Source organism: Dysidea avara, chromosome 3 (genome assembly GCF_963678975.1).
Source record: "Dysidea avara chromosome 3, odDysAvar1.4, whole genome shotgun sequence".
Classification (NCBI taxonomy): domain Eukaryota; kingdom Metazoa; phylum Porifera; class Demospongiae; order Dictyoceratida; family Dysideidae; genus Dysidea; species Dysidea avara.
The window spans coordinates 13,715,260-13,737,311 of record NC_089274.1 but is presented as its reverse complement, the minus strand read 5'-3'; the positions used below and the strand labels follow the sequence as shown (position 1 = coordinate 13,737,311).

At 38.9% G+C, this 22,052-nt stretch overlaps 1 protein-coding gene across 1 annotated transcript in view; it reads left to right on the top strand.

The window, feature by feature from the left end:
- The window catches only part of LOC136249475 (transformation/transcription domain-associated protein-like), a 94,606-nt gene that overhangs the window by 28,640 nt on the left and 43,914 nt on the right, over positions 1-22,052 (top strand). Inside the window, exons 13-34 of the mRNA XM_066041486.1 lie at positions 40-109; positions 209-287; positions 410-557; positions 959-1,009; positions 2,183-2,274; positions 4,250-4,419; positions 4,743-4,865; positions 5,022-5,093; positions 5,212-5,281; positions 5,336-5,393; positions 5,992-6,045; positions 6,316-6,354; positions 6,405-6,501; positions 6,850-6,944; positions 7,001-7,109; positions 7,163-7,219; positions 7,386-7,473; positions 7,535-7,703; positions 7,837-7,947; positions 21,408-21,497; positions 21,543-21,623; positions 21,788-21,968. Of these exons, the coding sequence (XP_065897558.1) occupies positions 40-109; positions 209-287; positions 410-557; positions 959-1,009; positions 2,183-2,274; positions 4,250-4,419; positions 4,743-4,865; positions 5,022-5,093; positions 5,212-5,281; positions 5,336-5,393; positions 5,992-6,045; positions 6,316-6,354; positions 6,405-6,501; positions 6,850-6,944; positions 7,001-7,109; positions 7,163-7,219; positions 7,386-7,473; positions 7,535-7,703; positions 7,837-7,947; positions 21,408-21,497; positions 21,543-21,623; positions 21,788-21,968 (2,104 nt within the window). The remainder of the gene's footprint in view (positions 1-39; positions 110-208; positions 288-409; positions 558-958; positions 1,010-2,182; positions 2,275-4,249; positions 4,420-4,742; positions 4,866-5,021; positions 5,094-5,211; positions 5,282-5,335; positions 5,394-5,991; positions 6,046-6,315; positions 6,355-6,404; positions 6,502-6,849; positions 6,945-7,000; positions 7,110-7,162; positions 7,220-7,385; positions 7,474-7,534; positions 7,704-7,836; positions 7,948-21,407; positions 21,498-21,542; positions 21,624-21,787; positions 21,969-22,052) is intronic.

Sequence of the window (22,052 nt, the reverse complement as noted above, 5' to 3'; positions counted from 1 at the left end):
GTTATTTGTTTGTATTTCTGTATGTTTTGATATGCTTAGGAGGTGGCTCATCTACGTAGAGAATTGCTGATTGCTGCACGCCACATTCTAGCTACTAATTTACGAAACAGTTAGTTAAAATGTGCTGTACTTGTGTTTGTGTATGATGAGTGTACTATATCGTAATATTATTTGGTCAATACTTTCATTGACCTGTTCTTGTCATTAGGATTTGTGTCTTGTATTGACCAATTATTTGATGAGGAGTTACTCATTGGTACTGGATGGACCACTAGAGAGACTGTCAGGTATTGTAAATATAAATTTTGTAGTGGACAGTGCAGCTTTGTGTGCATCTGTATTTGCTTTGGTGGTTTCTAGAAGTACTACTTGAATGCATTAAAGTGTTATAGATGCACTATTATTCTAGGTCACTAGCCTACAGTATACTGGCCGATCTGGTGCACCATGTCCGGTCACACCTGTCCCTAGCACACTTGTCATTGGCAGTTCATCTGTTCTCTAAGAATGTTCATGATGACACCTTGTCTGTCAGCATCCAGACCATGTCTTGTAAGGTGAGCTGTGGTCAATGTTAAAGATGGTGTGGTGACTTCTAAATGACTCAGAACTCATGCATATTTTTTTCAACCCACAATCAAAACTAAGTTCTGTTGACTAGGTTTTAAATACATTTTACAATCTCTGTATGGTAGTAATGTGATTGCAGTGTGAGTGAAACCTATGCATGTATGCATGTCTTGTGTGTTGTTGTTATGCAAGAAATTAACCCAGTATGAGAGCTATGTAGTGCTCTTTTACTCTAGATTTCTTGCTATATATAATGACTCCCTCTAACTCCCCTTGTGTCCCTGTGGTTGTGTGGGACCTCAAGTCCTGAACTGAGGGAACATATTTTTAATCTTAGCCCAGAAAAATTAATTTGTAGTGGAGTGCATCACTCTCTACTATTATGTAGCTGTTACTAAATCTTGTGGAGTGTATAAGACAGCAGAAGGATCAAGAAGCTGTAAGTTGAAGCGTTACATTGTACAATACATACCATGTTATTATGTGGTTACAAGTACACAGAAAATTTTGGAATTTTCAACTGATATTAAATCACAGTAAAACAATAAGAAGTGTAACTGTGTTATATCCCTACTGTGCTCATGATACCATAATGGAAATGCACAGTAGGGATATAACACTTCTTATTGTTTTACTGTGATATATTATCGTGCACTACTCCAACTTGTTGCAGTAATTTTTATTGATGTGCTATGGTCACTACTTTAGTTGAAATTCCAAATTTTTCTGTGTACTTGTTAACTTTTTTTGTAAATAATTATCATGAGTGAACCCACGTATACCGCATCTGAAATGGCATCGCGCGTCCCAATTATCGTCTGAAAAGTGAAGTATCCATTACGCTTTGTTGTCAGCTTTGTTCAACCTGTTACGCAGCATTTCGAGTCAAGAACTGTTTGAAAACCACCTCTGCAATCCACGCATACCGAAATAAATGGTGCCGTGCGCCCCGGTTATATCAATTATCGTCTGAAAAGTGAAGTATCCATTACGCTTCATTGTCGATTATGTTCAACCCGTTACACAGCAGTACGAATCAAGAACTGTTTGAAAAGCACCTCTGCTATCAAAATAGCCACTATGACAAATATGGACAATTTCCATTATGAAGGGAAGCCATCACGTGCTATCACCAAATCAAAACTTCGCTGTCAGCAAAGATGAATGGGACACAAAGGAAGACACTGGTAAGTCCATGAAGAATGCATTGTACATACTGCGGTATGCCAAAAGGCACCTGTTGGGCTGAATCAACGTCGAACAGTGAAAAAATCAAGCCCGTAGCCTTAGCCATTATCGAGTTACGCTTGTCTGAAGGCATCAGTCAGTCAGTTACTCAGTCAGTCACTAGAAAATTCCATTAAATAAATTATTTTTAAAATTACGTAGCAACTTGTTGAAAGCATTTCGGGTCGATCTGAAAGTTTGTTTGGGTTTACCTGACCAATACTGCCTCATCGCCGTCAGGGGAAATTGAGGCTGTTTTTTTGGGTGATATTATTTCATGGGCCACGCCTACTCCTTTGTAGTCCCTACTATACAGTTACTATCGTACTGTATGATAGTATGCTGTAGGTAGCATATGTTACAATGATGCATTTCATTATGCTAGGGCCGAGAACTACTGATGAAGATGATGGAAGTGTTCATTTTGAAATTCCAAACCATAGCTCAGTACCAGATTCCTGAAATACTCAGTAGATGGTAAGTGTAGTGTGTGTGTGTGTGTGTGTGTGTGTGTGTGTGTGTGTGTGTGTGTGTGTGTGTGTGTGTGTGTGTGTGTGTGTGTGTGTGTGTGTGTGTGTGTGTGTGTGTGTGTGTGTGTGTGTGTGTGTGTGTGTGTGTGTGTGTGTGTGTGTGTGTGTGTGTGTGTGTGTGTGTGTGTGTGTGTGTGTGTGTGCCAGTGTGTGTGTGTGTGTGCCAGTGTGTGTGTGTGTGTGCCAGTGTGTGTGTGTGTGTGCCAGTGTGTGTGTGTGTGCCAGTGTGTGTGTGCCAGTGTGTGTGTGTGTGTGCCAGTGTGTGTGTGTGTGTGCCAGTGTGTGTGTGTGTGTGCCAGTGTGTGTGTGTGTGTGTGCCAGTGTGTGTGTGTGTGTGCCAGTGTGTGTGTGTGTGTGCCAGTGTGTGTGTGTGTGTGCCAGTGTGTGTGTGTGTGTGCCAGTGTGTGTGTGTGTGTGCCAGTGTGTGTGTGTGTGTGCCAGTGTGTGTGCCAGTGTGTGTGTGTGTGTGCCAGTGTGTGTGTGTGTGTGCCAGTGTGTGTGTGTGTGTGTGTGTGCCAGTGTGTGTGTGTGTGTGCCAGTGTGTGTGTGTGTGTGTGCCAGTGTGTGTGTGTGTGTGTGTGCCAGTGTGTGTGTGTGTGTGTGTGCCAGTGTGTGTGTGTGTGTGTGTGCCAGTGTGTGTGTGTGTGTGTGTGCCAGTGTGTGTGTGTGTGTGTGTGCCAGTGTGTGTGTGTGTGTGTGCCAGTGTGTGTGTGTGTGTGCCAGTGTGTGTGTGTGTGAGCCAGTGTGTGTGTGTGTGTGTGCCAGTGTGTGTGTGTGTGTGTGCCAGTGTGTGTGTGTGTGAGCCTGTGTGTGTGTGTGTGCCAGTGTGTGTGTGTGTGTGTGCCAGTGTGTGTGTGTGTGTGTGCCAGTGTGTGTGTGTGTGTGTGTGTGTGTGTGTGTGTGTGTGTGTGTGTGTGTGTGTGTGTGTGTGTGTGTGTGTGTGCCAGTGTGTATGTGCCAGTGTGTGTGTGTGTGTGTGTGTGTGTGTGTGTGTGTGTGTGTGTGTGTGTGTGTGTGTGTGTGCCAGTGTGTATGTGCCAGTGTGTGTGTGTGTGTGTGTGTGTGTGTGTGTGTGTGTGTGCCAGTGTGTGTGTGTGTGTGTGCCAGTGTGTGTGTGTGTGTGTGTGTGTGTGCCAGTGTGTGTGTGCCAGTGTGTGTGTGTGTGCCAGTGTGTGTGTGCCAGTGTGTGTGTGCCAGTGTGTGTGTGCCAGTGTGTGTGTGTGCCAGTGTGTGTGTGCCAGTGTGTGTGTGTGTGTGTGTGTGTGTGTGTGCCAGTGTGTGTGTGTGTGTGTGTGTGTGTGCCAGTGTGTGTGTGTGTGTGTGCCAGTGTGTGTGTGTGTGTGTGTGTGTGCCAGTGTGTGTGTGTGTGTGTGTGTGCCAGTGTGTGTGTGTGTGTGTGTGCCAGTGTGTGTGTGTGTGTGTGTGCCAGTGTGTGTGTGTGTGTGTGTGTGCCAGTGTGTGTGTGTGTGTGTGTGTGCCAGTGTGTGTGTGTGTGTGTGTGTGTGTGTGTGTGTGTGCCAGTGTGTGTGTGTGTGTGTGTGTGTGCCAGTGTGTGTGTGTGTGTGTGTGTGTGCCAGTGTGTGTGTGTGTGTGTGTGTGCCAGTGTGTGTGTGTGTGTGCCAGTGTGTGTGTGTGTGTGTGTGTGTGTGTGCCAGTGTGTGTGTGTGTGTGTGCCAGTGTGTGTGTGTGTGTGTGTGTGTGTGCCAGTGTGTGTGTGTGTGTGTGTGTGCCAGTGTGTGTGTGTGCCAGTGTGTGTGTGTGTGTGTGTGTGCCAGTGTGTGTGTGTGTGTGTGTGTGTGTGTGCCAGTGTGTGTGTGTGTGTGTGTGTGCCAGTGTGTGTGTGCCAGTGTGTGTGTGTGTGTGAACATGCAAGGGAGGGAGTGAGTGAGTGACGTGTAATCCAAGTACCATACATCTTACAGTGTGGGTTCCACAGACACTACTAACCCATCAACCACCACTAGTACTACTGCTCCAGCTACTCAACAACAAACTCCATCATCAGCTGCAGCAGCTGCTACTGTTACTCCTACATCAGTTGGTCAGACTAATAATGAACCAGAAAAGAAACAGTCAACAACAATATTGTCCTGTAAGTTGGTCTGTAATGAAGACATATGCATCATTGGTGGTGTTGTGAGATGTTATGGTTCACTGGGAATTTTTGGATGTAAAGCACTTTGCTGTGATTAGTTTTAGTCGTTCCAAGCTGTGCTGTAGTTTTCTGAGTTCTTGAAAAATAGTAGCTAAAAATTGGCTGAGAAATTAAGCAACTTGTTTTGAATGCTACATTCTGCACATATATAAAGTAATGTAAGGTATGTGAAATAGCACTGTATCACTGTATCCAGGGTCCACAAAGCACATAGTTTATTTTGTGCTGTATGCTGAAGATCTTATCATATCATTCTATAGCCTCTACCTATTCCAATCTGTCAAGTTTATCAGTACCAGATGTGCGTGGTATGGTGAAGACTCTAGTGTGTGGCATGAAAACCATCACTTGGGGAGTGAAGGCTTGTAAAGCCACAACTGGTGGTAAGTATTAGTGATTCAGTGTTTGTATGCCATGTGTAGTGCATGTGTGAGTATATGTATGTGTGTGTGTACGTCTCTCTCTCCTGTCTGTCTGTCTGTCTGAAAGGTAGTATACATGTGGTACTGGTGGTGATAATGTGGCTATTATCATTACAGCTAGTCCAGTGCATCAGCAGAGAATATTCATGTATCAGGATATACAAAAATTCATCAAGCTTCTCAAATATGGTGAGCTATGTGTATTTGTGCAAAATGATGGTACTTATATTACTAATTTACTACTTAAAAACGATAAAATACTCAGTAAATACTTCATGTTGTCATACTTCATGTTGTCTTACTCCAGCTCTTGTTGGTTTGGACATTTATCGTGTCAGTGTTCCATTAAATGGTCCCTATATACTGCGCAGTTCAAAGTGAGTGGTAGTAGTAACACATGTTGTGATCGTTGAGTATTATTGATGCATTAGTTGCCAAACTGTGAAGACTAAAGAAGAAAAAGAAGTACTGGAACACTTTGCTGGCATGGTACGTATGTGTACATATATATATGCATAGTTTTTGTAGTGGATAACACATTCGACTGTTAGTTGCTATTGCCATTGTAATAAATAAACTAGTGTCCATTTGGTTCTACTTGGGGTACTTAGAGATAATGAGTTACTCTCTAGAATTCCTATGGATATAATTACATGAAAATAACAAGGAGAAAACATCCTGACCACCTGGTAGACTCCTGTAAGCGTTTGAGCGTAAATCGGATGGCTGCAGGTTCGAGGCTACCTAGGTCCAGTCATGGATTTTTTCTCCTTTCTCCAACTTTTCAAACACATCTTAAGTAGCTGAAGTCTTTGAGCAGGCTATAGGACCAGGTGTCCTACAGACCTTCAGCACTTGTGCTGTAAAGCCTTAATAAATAAATAAATAATTACTCTATTGATTCAATGGGAATTTTATTTAAGTTTTTATCCCACTGAAGCAGTAAAAAACTACCTTGGTGATTCTTGTGAAGAAGTCTATACTATGTTGAAATTTTCATGATTTATAGTAGCATGTGCAATAATAGTGTGTGACTCATACACATGTTTATCACCTAGTTGTTGCTATACTGTATTATTACAATTAGTTCACAATGATGAGTACTACCACTTTCAAGGAGATCTTCACTGAAATGATTGAGGTATAAAACTCTTGTTTGTTTTTTTGGTGTTAAACTTTCTTGTTGTTATGTCATTTGGTTTGTGAATTTATTTTGGAAACATGCAGAGAACAGTGTATGCAATTTGTGCAGTTACGTAAGAAGTGTTTCCCCAGTACTTTAGTCATAGGCTAACAGGAAAACCAAATAAAGTAGTGTACACGGACCACTTGAACTTTGGTTGTTTTGTGGAACGTTACATGTAATCTACGTATAACGTTGATGCAGCAAATTTTCATTGTCCCCTTGTAGTATTTGGTGGAGAGGATTCAAAACAATTACGCTCTTCAGGTTAGCCAATGAGTACACATAAAACAGTACTCTTGACAATGTTATGATAGATAATCCCTAACTCCTTCCTGGTGCAACCTTCAACTAGTGCCACCTTCGCTAACATCCTCATTAACTTCTTGCTTGAGAGGATGGAAGACATGGGAAGTAAGAACATTGTAATATAATCCTTGACACCCTTGAAATTTGTACATTGAATTGCATATCACGAGCAATAAATCAAGTACATAATAAATCAGTGTCATTGGTAGTCAGTATGTTGTACTTTAAAGAAGTCACTGTATGTCCTGTAGGGGTAAAGAGTTTTCTGTTCTAGTATTGATAAGTGACTGTTCTATTAGAGTATATTTTGTGGTGAAGTTGACTGGTTGTACTGAATACTGAACTTTAGACATTTAACACAGAATCTGTCTTACTGCTCAGTGTACTAATAGAGCAGTTTCCCAATGGCTGGTGGCTATGTGATAAAATCATCTTATTGTCCTCACCATGTAGATGACATTGATAAATCTAATCTTTATTTGAAGCTGTTCAAACTCGTGTTCGGTTCAGTAACTCTGTTTGCTCAAGAGAATGAAGTGATGTTGAAGGTACCACTATTACAAACTGACTCATAAACTGAACATTCAAGTGACATCCCTTATAGCCTTATCTCCATCAAATTGTCAACCAGTCTATGGAACTAGCCAACACTGCACAAGAGCCATACAACTATTTCCTCCTACTCAGAGCATTGTTCAGATCTATTGGGGGAGGTGAGTGTATTTGAGGCTTTGCAAAAATATAGGTAAATTTGTTGTTGTTATAGGTAGCCATGATTTGTTGTACCAGGAGTTCTTGCCTTTGCTGTCTAACCTTCTACAAGGTAATGTGACTGTGTGCTGTGCCCTGAAATTTTGATTGCTCTAATATTATGCATATGTTTAACTGATAAATAGTCTGACAGAAATAGGACTATGGGCAAGCATCCTAGTCGCTGGCACTAGCCAGGGACTGAATGTGTTTTCACCTTCACTCTATTATCTATGCAGGTCTTAATCGTCTACAGAGCAGGATCCATAAACAATACATGAATGACCTATTTGTTGAGTTGTGCCTGACTGTACCAGTTAGACTGAGGTTAATAACATCCTACTATACTTACATCATTCACCATTACCGTCATTGTTTACTGTAACAGTTCTCTACTACCATACCTTCACATGTTGATGGATCCATTAGTGTCTGCACTGAATGGCTCTCAGACACTGATCAGTCAAGGATTACGTACACTGGAGTTGTGTGTTGATAATCTACAACCAGACTTCTTGTATGAGCACATCCAGCCAGTGAGAGCTGAACTGATGCAGGTACTTTGTTTGTTTGTTTGTTTGTTGGTTTGTTTGTTTGTTGTTGGTTTGTTTGTTTGTTGGTTGTATGCCATGTACAGTGTTACTGTATGCATACAGTTATCATTTACTGAGCTGTGTTATTTGTTCCTAGGCACTGTGGAGGACACTACATAATCCTGATGATAACATTGCTATGGTAGCTTATCGGGTGTTGGGAAAGTTTGGAGGTAGCAGTAGAAAGATGCTCAAATCTCCACAACAGGTTTGTATGTAGACTTTGTATTGTACAAGGGAAACAGTCATTGTAATGGAGTTATATATAGCAACTAGCACCTGCACCTGCCATGTTGTGCTGGTCCCACCCAATCGTGCAGGTTACATACCATCAGTTTTTATGTGCTAAGAAATGGCTAGGAATTAGCTTAGTACACAAGTGTGAACAAAAACAAAATGTTTGCTAAGAATAAAAACATACCACCAGCACAAGGAAGCTTCATGCTTGCAACTCTCATTGTACCTGTTGAACAATTTGTGTAGTGGTTTGCAATGTTGGAATGTGTACACAATCTTGGATGCTGCGATGATTGTTCTATTAAAGTAAATATCTCTTTATTTAAATCATCATAAAGCAGTCTTATTCAAGATAAGTCCATCAGACATTATAAGCTTAGTTGCTGTCTTTAATTAAGTTAACCCTTAACCCCCCCCCCCCAAAAAAAAACAAAACATTTCCATTTGTGACTAAAAACCCAAGTTAATTAAACAAATTAAACAGAGAAGACTATAAACTCACTTGGTGTCTTGTTAGCACATGTTGCGTGTGTAAAAAGAATGATCTGTTCTTACTAAACACAAGAATCTAGGTATTATTTTGTATTCACTGTGATCATGAACTTACAAAGCGTTTTGTTCATGCCTTTGCACTAGTGTTTTTTTTCCACAACATCCAGATAGTAAAACAGTATCACGTGATAATATAGATCACCAGATGCAGAATTTAATGCTGAATCTGTTGGTTTTTACCGTTTCTCAATCGGACTACCAGAGAGAGACTTATATACAACATTTTCAAAAGGTGTGCATCCTTCCCCGTTATAGTTTTGTAACTTACAATATTTTGGTGTTGTTTCAGGAGCGGAGATTATCGCTTGGCTTGTATGTTTTGTACAGTTTAAGGTGCCATTCATTGACAAACAACTGCTGGTAGTTGTATGTTAATACTGTTAACAGCTTTCTCTCTAGACATGAAGAACTTGCGGAAACTGATAAAAATGCACTGGTGTGTCAGTGGGCAAATGAACATGAATAATTCTGATGCACCAGTGTGTTCAGGGGCTTCAAAGAGTTAAGCAGCTATCATTTTAAATGGATACAGACAGTCGATAGCCCTTCCAACTACTATACACTAACAGAATTATATCACCGAAATTCCATCCTGTGTTCACTAATTCAGTCGCTACAAGTCTCCAATTCATTCTTGCTACATGTATGTGACCGTGGGGCAATTCCAATAATGTTTAATATAAATTGCCATGTACTTTTTCCTATGTTGTGGTCTCTGAAGCTTCTACAATGCAATGATCAACAGTGTTGATCACTGATATATCGTATTTCTGTGGTTAAATGCTGCACCTTCAATAGTAGTCACACTTAGGTGGTGCCACAATTGGATTTGAAAATAAGGACTTAACCTCATTTTCGAGCATCGAGTAGTGGTCAAGTTTGAATAGTCACCACATTGATTTTTTGAACTAAGATAATAAATGCCACAGTGGTTAACCAAGTAAATACAGTAATCACCTTGCACTGCACATTGTGGTAGTGAATGGTTTTGTTCTATATAGTGTATATTACTTCTATATATATTAGCAAGTTACATGTGATTATTGTATTATGGTACTTTATGTATATGTTAAAGCATAGCCTTGCTCGTGCTATATGAAAAATAAAGTACTCGGCCGCGCGCCTCGTACTTTATTTTTCATATAGCACGAGCAAGGCTATGCTTTAAATGATTTATGGAACTTTCTAGTCGTGTAGCTTCACCCATACACTAGGACTCGTAATTAACAAGCGTTGCACGAACTATTAGCAGCCTGAACGCACACAAACTAGTTTAACAAAGTAACTCACGCGTATTTCACCATAGTTTGGCATAGTAGACGTTCATTGCGTCTTTTGGCAGGTTTTGCTCGCAACCCACAATCGATTCTATTGCGAGTCACATGGTGAAGTATTTCCGTGATATCTCCAGGACTTGTCCGTTTACATTAACAAACGTAACAGCAACGTTACCTTCTCCCACCCATCATCGAAGCATTTAGGTATGTCTATAAAAGCAATCCAGTGGTGGAACTTGTATTGGCTGGGGTGATTGATCACTCAGCGCGGCGAGGCTATCAGCCTTCACCGGCTTGAGTGATTAGTCGTACTGGCGCGAGCCCCGTAGGCTATTAGCCTACACTAAGGCACGAGGGGAACTGTGCTTTATTGCCCACAAAGAGTGCTTTATTGCACCGCAAAGAGTGCTTTATTGAACGAATAAAGCACTCTTTGCGGTGCAATAAAGTACTCTTTGTGGTCGATGAAGCAGTTGGCCGGCTGAGAGTGTACTTTATGAAATTTAAAGTACACTTTTTCCTTTGATCTCGCCCATGCAAAGTTCTATAATAATTGTATTGACCTTTCTATTAGAGTATATACCTTGATTTTTTTTTTTTGCTGTAAATTTTATTGCGCAACTAATAAAACACACATGTATACTATCAGGATTACTATCAATGTCCCAAATATGCTGAGTCCTTATTGATTGGTGTATTAGTAATAATGACTGAGATGATTACCATATTGGTTTCAAAATCGTAGCAATGTTCCTTTGAAACACAAGTGACACTTAAGTGTTAAAAATGCATGCTTATCTTTCTCCTTTCATAGCACTCAAGCCTTTGAGGCTAAACCACAACTATTTTACAGGTGATTTAATGTGTAATAGCATTGTGATAAAGAGAAAAGTTCCAACAAGTTGGATGGTAGGAGAAGTCATTTGTAAAACCTAAAGTGACCATAACTCCTTCATCTGGGGCTGGAATTAGCTCATCATGTGATTGTGTATCAAATGACTTCTGTATTAGCATTTTACCCCTTTAGGGGCGTTGCTAATCAATAAAAATGAAATGACATATATGGTCATGTGATAAGGATAAAGATCAAGATGGTAGCGCTGAGCAACTGTAGAAACACACAAGCAAACATTTACAGTGATGTGCCTCATGAGTTCCTTTGTTAGAAACATTTGCCGCCACAAAGTAGAAGTAGTTAGAGTATCAATGTAGTCTTAGTTTGCTCGGCTATACTTTACTTGTGTAGGAACTTAGTATGTTTGCAGGTTTTTGCAATTGAATTCATAGTTGCAATAGAGTTTATCACCTTGCAGTAGAATTCATCATATTTGCATTAGAATTAGTCACCTTGGCAATAGAATTCGATGTGTATGCAATAGAATGAGGCGCTTTTGCATTAGAATTAATCACCTTTGCACAAATTTTTGTCATTTTTGAAGATTGAAGAAAACAGTCTGCTTGTTTACCATCCACTTGTTTTAGAATAAGAGCGGGATGAACTTTGTGTAATTTGCCGCTTTGTGTGCATGTAGCCTCATCGTTTAAAAGCGGCGAAGAAACTCATGCAGCAATGCCAGCTAGGGGAAACTACCAGAAACTGGGCATTTGAATGCGGCAACATATAGTAGAATTAATAGACGCTTTGCAAAACCACACCCTCTTCATAAAAGCCATGGAAACCACTTATCCATCATTTTGATTGGAGCTTATACAAAAGTTAATACGTAATACAGTACAATTGACAACAGTGCAACAGAACTAATGATTGCACTATGCCTCATAACTACTGAGTTCCTCTCTGTCATAAGAAAGATGTATCATTGATGATAAAAAAAAAAAAAAAACAAAGGTATCATTGCACAACTGACCAGACGCCACAAAGACTGATCTAAGAAAATGCTGGATTGTAGCTATTTACCGTGACATTGGTTAGTACATACGTAGCTGCTTAAGTCCAGTCTGTTTAGAGCTAATCTGCACAATGTTATTGCTTGCTCCAGGTAGTTCTATTTGTTCTGGATTTTCAGCCAGGACAGTGGACTAAGCTATGTTCACTGTGTTTTGAGCCCAAATATTTTATAACTTTTGGAGCAAATACAGAACTTGAGGGAAGATGCTGTGCTATCCATTTTCCCATTTGAGCCAGTCACAGCAGCTAAAACCAAGCAAGAAAGAACAACGAGTTTCTCATGGAGGAGTTGGTCACCATAATCCTGATGCTGAGGCAACTGACTCAAGAGTCAGATTCTAGTGGTGAAGGGATGATAGTTCAGAGCACAAGCAGTAAAGCTGCAGGAAGTGACATACAGCAGGATGATGTATATGAAGCGTGCAATTGCAATCAGCGTGTACAAGTCCAGTACCTAAAGAGGGAAGCTAATGAAGCTAATGAAGAAATTAGAAGGTAAAAGAGCAACTTGAGGAAACACAAAAGCATGTTAAAGAAGCGCAAAAATAATATAGCTAAGCTGAACCAGTGCCTAAATGAAGCAAGAGCAGAATCCACCAAATACCAGCAGCTAGCTGAGAAACAAAAAGTTTTGTTTGAGAAATCTGATGTTCATTTTTTTTCACAGGATTACCATCAGCTAGTGTATTGTATGAGCTGTTGGATTATTTAAGCCCAGGAAGAAAACCATCGAATATTGTTTACCGTGGTACTGCTCAGCAATGGACAAACGACAAATGGAAAGAAATGAAGCCTAGCCAAGCAAAGTGGAGGGACCATGCAGACTCAGCAGCTATAGGGCGTCTAAGTGCTTTAAGCTAAGCTGACGAATTATTCTTAATGTTGGTCCACTTACGACTAAATCTAAAGGAGTAAGATTTAGCAAATCGCTTTGAAATTTCGGCATCAACGGTTTCTTGAATGTTTATAACCTGGATAATTTTTTGTTATCTTTGTTTGGGTTTACTACCTAGATCGATCTACAATTTAAAACACAACGCCAGCTTCATTTAAATAGCTGTATCCTCACACAACAGCAATATTGGATGCAACAGAAATTAGAGTGAACATTCCTTCCTCATTGCTACTGCAATCCCAAACCTACAGCAATTACAAATCTGCTAATACATTGAAGGCACTCATTGCTATTAGCCCAGCTGGACATGTCGTCTTTATTTCTTCACTCTACACTGGATGTATCTCTGATACTCAGTTAGTTGAACGATCTGGATTTCTGAGCTTGCTGCAGAAAGATAATGAAGTAATGGCAGATCATGGTTTCACCATTGAAGACTGCTGCCACTTGGTGTCAAGTTGAATATTCCACCATTTTTAGGTGAAAGAGACCAAATGGAAGCAAATGAGGTTGTCGAAACTCAGCAGCTTGTATCCCTTCGCATTCACATTGAGAGAGCAATCCGTTGAGTCAAAGAGTTCAATATTCTCTCTAGTGTAATGCCTGCCTCAGTTGCCTCCCTAGCTAATCAGATTTGGATTTTCTGACCAATTTTCAAAACCCTTTGTTATCTTGTTAGGTACTCAATTATTTATTTGTTAAATACCATCTAAATGTATTCTTTCCACTGTGTGGTTTTTAAATGTTTATATCATGAAATCATACTATTGAACTTTGACCAAAGCCATTTGTCCTTGTACCTGATAAAAATGCTTATGACTATGTGTCAGAATTACTTTACCATTATACATCTCTGCAAAACAGTTTGGATCGCTAGTGGCTTCCTCGACTGTAGATAGTCGATGAGTGTATGGGCACTTGATTTCCAGCAGTCCAACTGAATATTCTGGTGGATCAATTACTACAGCGTCTGGTGAAGCACCAAGCCATGGGAGTGAAGGATTAACAGCCGATCCACAAATTTGTGTAGTGAACCCTGTTTGTGCAGCATAAATGTTATGAGCTTTCGTGGCATCCATGGCTCAGCTGGATAGGCAGAGAGGCATAATCTTTAACTTTGAAAAATGTCCAATACTAGCTTTTGTTGATCATTGCTAATTTCTAATACACATGGTACATCATCCAACATGCCCGAGATGGCAGTGAAAGTTTAGCTGTGTGTGTGTGTCTGTCTGTCTTTTCTGTCTTATACTCCAAACTCTGGTACAAGAGAATACTCCCTTTTGGAGCAGCTACAAAAAATGTTGCTATCATATGCTCAGCAGAATTGTTTGAAAGAGTCTGAGCAAAAGCACTGGTTGGCTTGTATTTGATTAAGCCTTCTTTGAGTCTCAGTTGTTGTTCATCACTATATTCTTGCACTGCAGAGGCCCTTGCCTCAAACAGGCTACAAACAGCTGGATTCTGCTTGTTATCCATGGCCACACTTTGCTTTGTCTTACGAAATGTGACATTCATCACTGACTCTGCTTCAGTGTGGATGGACCGAGGTTTGTGCCATGTCTGCTGCATTTGTGTGCAGCACAGATCTTCTGGAGACAGACTTGCACTTCATCATTACATAATGAATAATTTGCTTTAACAACTTTAACATCATGCATGTTTCTTCTGACTATGGTAAAACTGAGCTTTTATTCACACTTCATCTTTCAAACAAAATATGACATATTTTCCAGGAATATAGCCCTCCATAAAATACTGATGGCCTCTCTGCAAAGTGGAATAATCTATATTTGCTGGTTGACTGCTTGCCTCCTTATTAGGCCTGAACTGCCTGTAGATGTGTAAGGATAATGTCATCAGTGAGCATCTCCTTGTATCTGCTGTGTGTAGGGACCTTTTGACCATGAACATGAATGATCATCAGCACACAGGTCAGAGTGTGAAGAATCTGGTGACAGCAGCTTGGTGTATTTCTTACTAGGATCAGGATCTACTATTTTCTTGTCCCATCCATTATCAGTAAAAATTTTGACCCTACAGACATAAGTGAAAACTGTTCCATCAGTGTAGATAGCTAGTTATGTAGCAAATTGATTATTTGACGTGTTGGATATATTATGATGAACAAATTAGATAGCATATAGCTAAGTACATCAGCAACTACATTCAATACAACACATAGTACAAGGACAAGACCAGTACACAGCAACATGCAGTAGCTAATGATGCAGTTCAGTAGTTGTACCACTAATTGCTGTATGTAATCACTCTTTGTCTTCAACTTAGACAGCCCCATAGTCCCCGCGACAATGCAACCAAAACTTCAGCTCTTCTATCTTAAGAGCGTCTGGGGCTCTGCTTCTAAAGAAGCACCAGGAATATCCGCTTCCGTCAACTCGGAAGCCATCAACCACAACTATTCACAATAATTATTACTCGCTCGTAGGCCCCAATCAAAATGGCGGCCAAGTGGTTTCCGTGATTTTTACGAAGAGGGTGTGGTTTTGCAAGCATCTATTGTAGACCAGGCAGGGGTTAATCTAGGGGGGGTGGGGGGCACAGGCCCCCTCTGGGTTAGCTATTGCCCCCCCCCCCCCCTAGGTTTATACCTAAAGCCTTGAGAAATAAATGGAAAGGTTTAATTGATCCCAAAGTTGTATAATCCAATGGTCAATATTCAATGGCATCACAGTAAAATTTCACCAAAATTGAGTATATTTACACCTAAATTTTCAAAATTTTCCTGGGGGAGCATAAGCGACTTACTTCGCCCCCTCTAGATTTATATTCTGGGTTGAGCCCTGCCAGGATAAAATGCAAACGGAAGTTACAGACTACCTTGAAATTACCACCATGACATCTATCATAAAGACATTCAGGTCAAATGTACCCTTTGCCAACTAAGCCCAACAGAAGCAAGTTACTTTCAAGGCAACAAACGAAGGCAGTTGTGAATGTAGTTAAGGCATGAAACGACATCACATTAAAACAAATACAGCAGCAAACTATATTGACAACAGCAACATCCTTTCTAAAATTGACATCAGTACAATTCATTGCACTCTCAAGAGGAACAACATCTCAATAAAAAATTTTGACATCATCCCAGTGGGCCATGACACACCATCTACAATAGAAGAATGATATGAATATGTATGGAACAATAAGGAACAGCAGCGAACACACCATTTTTCTTGATAAAGCTGGATTTAACATGCATTTGCGTCAACATCTTGGCCGGAATGTGATTGGCAAGAAAGCAACCATCTTGCTCCCAAGTTCAAGTGGTGGAAATATCTCATTGCCTTATCAAATGATGGCATCTTACACCACCATGTTCAGCTTGGGTCATACAATGCTGAAAAGCTCCTGCAGGTTTTAGACACGCTCAAAATCATTGTGGATGATACCACTCACACCATCATTATGGGGCAATATTTGATTCCACTAAACTGCTGACTTGGAGCAATGGTTTGACAACTCGGCACACCATTGTCAATATTTACCACCATATAGTCCATTCTTAAATTCTGTTGTAGAGGCCATCTCTAAAATGAAGTTTTACGTCAGACAACAGCACAGCGTTAGTCGTGATAACCTCTTGACTTCTATCGATGAGGGAATACGCCGCATAACTGGCATGGACTGTTGGGGCTGAGTACAACACACAAACCAGTTTTACGATGCCTGCCTTGAGCAACACCATATTGACGATACTGTCCAAACTTCAGACACTTCTGATGATGACAGCAGTGAAAATGAACATGAAGAATAGTCACAGACAATACAAACAATATTGAAGTACAATAAATATAACAGCTGTAACATGTTAGATGAAATTTAGAATATAGTTATTCAAATATTTAATCAACTATCTTTAATCAAATATTTAATCTTTAATCAAATATATTTATGAAATTTATTCATTTACATCAAATATTTATGGTAACACTGTAATAAATAATTCTTATGCTGGAAGTCCAATAGTGTGAACTCAAATGTGAAAAAAGAACTCAGAAGATAGCACACTGTAATTCTGATTAATGAGCACCAACAAATGTATAGACTTCGTAAATCACTCCACTTAATTTATAGCATTTTATTACTTTACAATCCACTTTTAACATCACCTTGCAATGGAAGCTAAAAGTACACTATGTGCACATTCCACCTGCAACAATTTAGTGACATGTCAGCAATTCATTTAGTACAGATGAAAATTTATGCAAAGGTGACTAATTCTAATGCAAAGTCGTCTAATTCTATTGCAAACACGTTGAATTCTATGGCCAAGGCAACGAATTCTAATGCAAACGCGACAAATTCTACTGCCAAGGCAGCGAACTCTATTGCAAACGGACGAAGTCATTTGCAAAGGTGACAAATTCAATTGCAAAAACCTGTAATGACGTCAGTCTAATTGTATGTGTCCTGTAAGGTAGTTTGAAGGATTACACATGATGTAATTATTTGCTCCACAAAATCTGGTTCATAAACTAACATGTATAATACAACAACAATACAATACAATTAGTACACTTCACAGTATTAATGCAATTATGTGTCGAATTCTCCGATAAGAGGCTCTTGAAATTCCATGCAATAATTATCTCTTATTTCTTGTATTTCCTCGCTATTCTCTGTATTTCTGCAATTAAAACAATTCCTTGCTATATCAAGGTTTATTTTTGCCCTTGCTGTGTGTACCAGACTAAATTTACCGTAACAATTCAGCCTTATATGATTTAGCAAAATAAGGAGAAATTGTAAGAAAGAAAAGGAAAACATTAGTGTGACTCCAGTGTGATTTAGATCACTGTATTGAGAGAGCACAAAGAGGCCTTGAAGATTTAGTAAAAGTAAAAGATCCTGAATGTTCTGTATTTTGCTCTTGTAGGGATAAACTATCCCATGAATACACATGATCGCACCTATTAACAAAGTGCTGACCGTCATATTGGTGTCCCTGTGTAATGCTGATAGTCCAAAAAATACTGCTCTTGCAACAAGTTGTGTACCAGTCCAGAAATAGAACTTGCTCTGATAAGGACCTTGGTAGCAATCTAACAAAGGCTTGAAATGATTAATGGTTTTAAAGCGTAAAAGTGGTCTGGTGAAAAGGAGCATGACATTATAAAGGAATAAAAACATTAAGAGAACAACACAAGTGGCAAAGAGAAGTATGAATTTTATGTCAGAAAATGGAGTGCTTGCATCCACCGACCATACTGATGTTGTTTGTTTACTGGGAAGATGCTCAATTGTGGAATATGAGAAAAGTACATTGCAGGTGGTACGTAGTATTTTAGTGAAAGACAACAGAAATAGAGTAGCAAGCACTGCCAGAGCTCTTTGGGCTGTGATTCTTTGAATTACCGACACATATCGGCTTGCTATGATAATTGATAGGGAAATACAGTACAAGAAGAAAGGAAACACTAATTGTAGCCACATCTTGGTATAGTTATTCATGCCATTATAAAAGCACATTTCAATACCCAAGTCAAGGTTGATCAGGGAAACAACAGTGTAAATGAAAGAGTGTTGGTTCAGAAAGATATGATCGTTGATGCTAACAATACTTACATAAAACGTGATACCGTTTAGGTCTCCATCAGTCACTGTAAAGTTGAGGACGAATAGCAACACTACCAATACAATACCAGCAATGAAGATAGGCACTGTGATAAAAATATAGAAATTGGAACACTTTTTGCACCGAGATGATGAAAACACAGCACTATATCCTGGCTTACAGTGTCCACACAATGTTCCAACTCTGTCAAACTGACACTGCACATTCGGCTCAGACAATTTAAGTTGTGATGCTTGAGGTAAACAATAGTCAAAGGGACAGTGCACTGATACACAATATGCATGTGAATTATTAACAGTCTCGGCAAATATCCAACTGTTAGCAGGACGAAGTATAGTTTGGTCATCAACATTGCAGCTGGAAATTGAAATCTGGTCTATGAGAACTAGATAAGGATCACACATGCAGGCTCCTTCAGCTTTATTGAATGCAAACCCTTGAGGACATTTGTCAAGTTTTATATAAAAGGCATCGGTAAACATCAAGAAATCAAAAAGACTTTGAAATTCTTTAGCATATGCTTTTGGTCTATTTGCTGGCCGCACTGCTCCTTGCAGATACAGTTCACAACCTATTCCACTTCTGTGCCGTATCCTGAAATACACAGTGGTACAAGTCTGTTTTGGTAGTTTCAGTGTAAATCTTGAAGTTGTTATGTTTATTTTGCATGCCATGTTAGAATCAGCATTGATTTGCATTAAAACTACCTGAGACAGTTTTGCGTACAGGTTTAAATGTATTGTTTGCCCTGGATATATTGGTGTTAATGTATTAACATGACAATTTGTATGATTTGCTTCACATAGACATAACGTATTCAAGGAGGTGTCATTTTTATCAATAAACTTGTTGTCTTGGTAATGAATAAATTTTTGATTGACAGATTGAGAATTTGCAGTCTTGAATCCTTTATCGAAAATCCAACTACAGTGTGACAGAGCAAACCTCCAGGTCACCAATTTGTTACCTCTGTTGCCTTTAAATATGATGGAATAGTTTAGCATTTCTCCTTGATGGAACCTTTCATCTAAGTCGCTGGTATTTAAACTGATGTACTGAAATATGCACTGAAAGTAAGCTTGGCTACTTTGCTCATAAACAGTGTAAAGTCTTACTGCACTTGGCCTAGTAAACATCGCAGCAACATTATTTAATGTAAAGTTTACTATTGTATGTTCGGCAACTGCTACATAGTTGATAATCAAACACCAAATCGCGTGATTTTGTGAAAACTCCATGTATCGATCAAAAGTGACAATACTGTGTGGTGCTTCTATGATAGTTCGGTTAGAAGATATGCTATTAAAAGTCATCCTCTGTAACAGCAAAAGTGTATTTTCTACATACATCACATGACTTATGTATTGTAATTCAAATATTTCTGTATTTGTAATGGTGATAAAAAGCTTTGATTTCTTCATGCTTGTGGCAGCTGACATGGCTGTTAATACATTTCCATAGTAATTGTGATGAAAGCTACAGTTAACAACATTTATTTTGAAATGTCCATAATTTTTTTGGGTGGTTTCCACATAAATCAGGTGCTCGGTGAAATTTATTTTAGTGAAGTGGCAATTGGTGAACCGAATCATGCTGTTCATTTCATAACTCTTTTTGCCTCTATTCATGATGTTAATGTTAACTGCTTTCTTTCCTGGACTTGATTGTGGCTTAGTGAAATTTACTTTTGTTATATAAATAAAGTTTAAGCCATTAGAAGTACTGCTGTTTATGTATAATGGTGTTTTTGTATTGAACAAAGTGTCCATAATTTCAATGTACAAATTAGTGCCATGATCTCCTAATGCAATAAATATTGCATAGTTTCCTCTAGAACTGTTTGATATTTGTTTAAAATGCTTTATTGTCAAATAATTTTGTCCGAAGACCACCCTTTTCTGTCTGTTGTAAATTTTTATCCGATTCGTAGTTACATTTTGGACAAGTGAGATCCCAAACACTTCAGTAAGTAATATACCATAATTGTTCCTCACGTAATCAATTTTCAAATTTAACAGTGTAACATTTAAACTTTTAATAACTGACAGACCACTAGTTTTAGTAAACCAGTTAGACACTCTAGCAGCACACCCTCGTAATTGTAATCCACTTATATTAATACTGTTACTTTTATTAACAAGTATACCTGTGGATTTAGAACAATAAATTACCGACATGTTTGTAAGACCGATTAGTGAAAAATGGCTAACATTTGTGATGGTGAGGTTTGCAGTCAAGTTAAACTCTCCTGGTAAAAAATGAAAGTGTGTTTGAGAAGTGAAATAATTGGAAGCATTTTTCAGATAATGCTGAAGTGTACACGAACTGCTATTAAAAGAGTGGGAATTATCTGGTTTAACATAGTAGACATTTAAACTTGTAATGTTTGTTGCAATTGCTGCTAGTAACAAAGAAACAAAGAAACCTCTCTTGTTTTTCATAATCACTAGTTGGTAACAAGTTACAATCTCAAGTGTTAAGAGCTTCTTATTTGACAAAGTAGATCTATGTATCTGTAAATACATGCATGAAAGCAAGCAAAATGTAATTACAGCACTATTAGTTTGTACAGTATGTTAGATGCATCTTTACCTTGTAAGAATTTAGCTGCCTCACGATTTCTACTTGCAAGCTCTATGTCAGTGATCTGTTTTCAAAAACTGAAAATGTGCGACCATATACATACATAATAATTTTGCAGTTTCACGTAATGTATAAAAGTGAAGTTTCAATATAGTCATGTTGTCATAATAACATTTCCTAGTTACATATTTCATTTCTGAAACTTTCAAATATTACGTATGACAATACAAACTGAAGAACACACTTATTGTTTTTCACAATTTCACATGACCTTACTCAGTACACAGGTGTTGCAAGGGATACTAAAATGTTTAGCAGTATACATGTAACTACAATCGAACCTCTGTTATCCGGACCCCACTTATCCGGATTCTTGGTAAACTGAATTATGGAAATGACTGCTCTATTAGAGTAGTGACTGTTCTATTAGGATAGTTGATAGTACTGAAATTTTTACAGTTTCAGAGGTACGGACTTTTCAGACTTATGGACCATCCCTGGTCCCAAGGGGTTCAGAAAGCTGAAGTTTCACTGTACTGTAGATGTCTTTGTCCTACCCACATTAGTGATTTGAAGATGTGACGTGTGTTTGAAATTACACAATTTCTTCACATAGCTGGCGTACTGTGAAGCACTTCAAGATGATCCAGCCATCAGGATCAATTTCCACGAGTACTCTAACACCATTAATCTACCTGTTGGGAAGGTTAGTGATGTAGTACATCAACTTGTTACCTACATGTTGTAACAGGCAGTAGAGTGTGCAGTGATAGCTCTGAAGAGTGCTAATACTGACCCACTGCAAAGACAACACTCCTGGCAAGTAGTCAAGGTGAATACATTTGTATTGGACTACTACTACTATATAGGTTGTTTTTTAAAAGTTATGGGGCACTTAATAAATATTATTATCAATAAAAATGTATGCAATAGAAAAACATTCAACTACATCATAGACTGTGTGTATGTAAGGTATTGCTTTTTCTCTCTTCTTAGTCATTTCTGGTTTCCATGATGTCCTTGACTGATGTGGGCAGTGACCTGCGATGGGTAGTCACCAACTTAACCTACCACTCCTCAGAGATACAGAGTAATCGACTGAAGCACATCAGTTTACCAGTGTGTTCCAATAAACCAGTCAGGAATGCTTACAAGTCTGCCCTCACTGGATTGTTCGGTGAGTGTAATGATTTTGATTATATGAAAGATAGTAACTGTTAAATACAATAGCACACGTGTGGTACAGATGTGTATTACTATG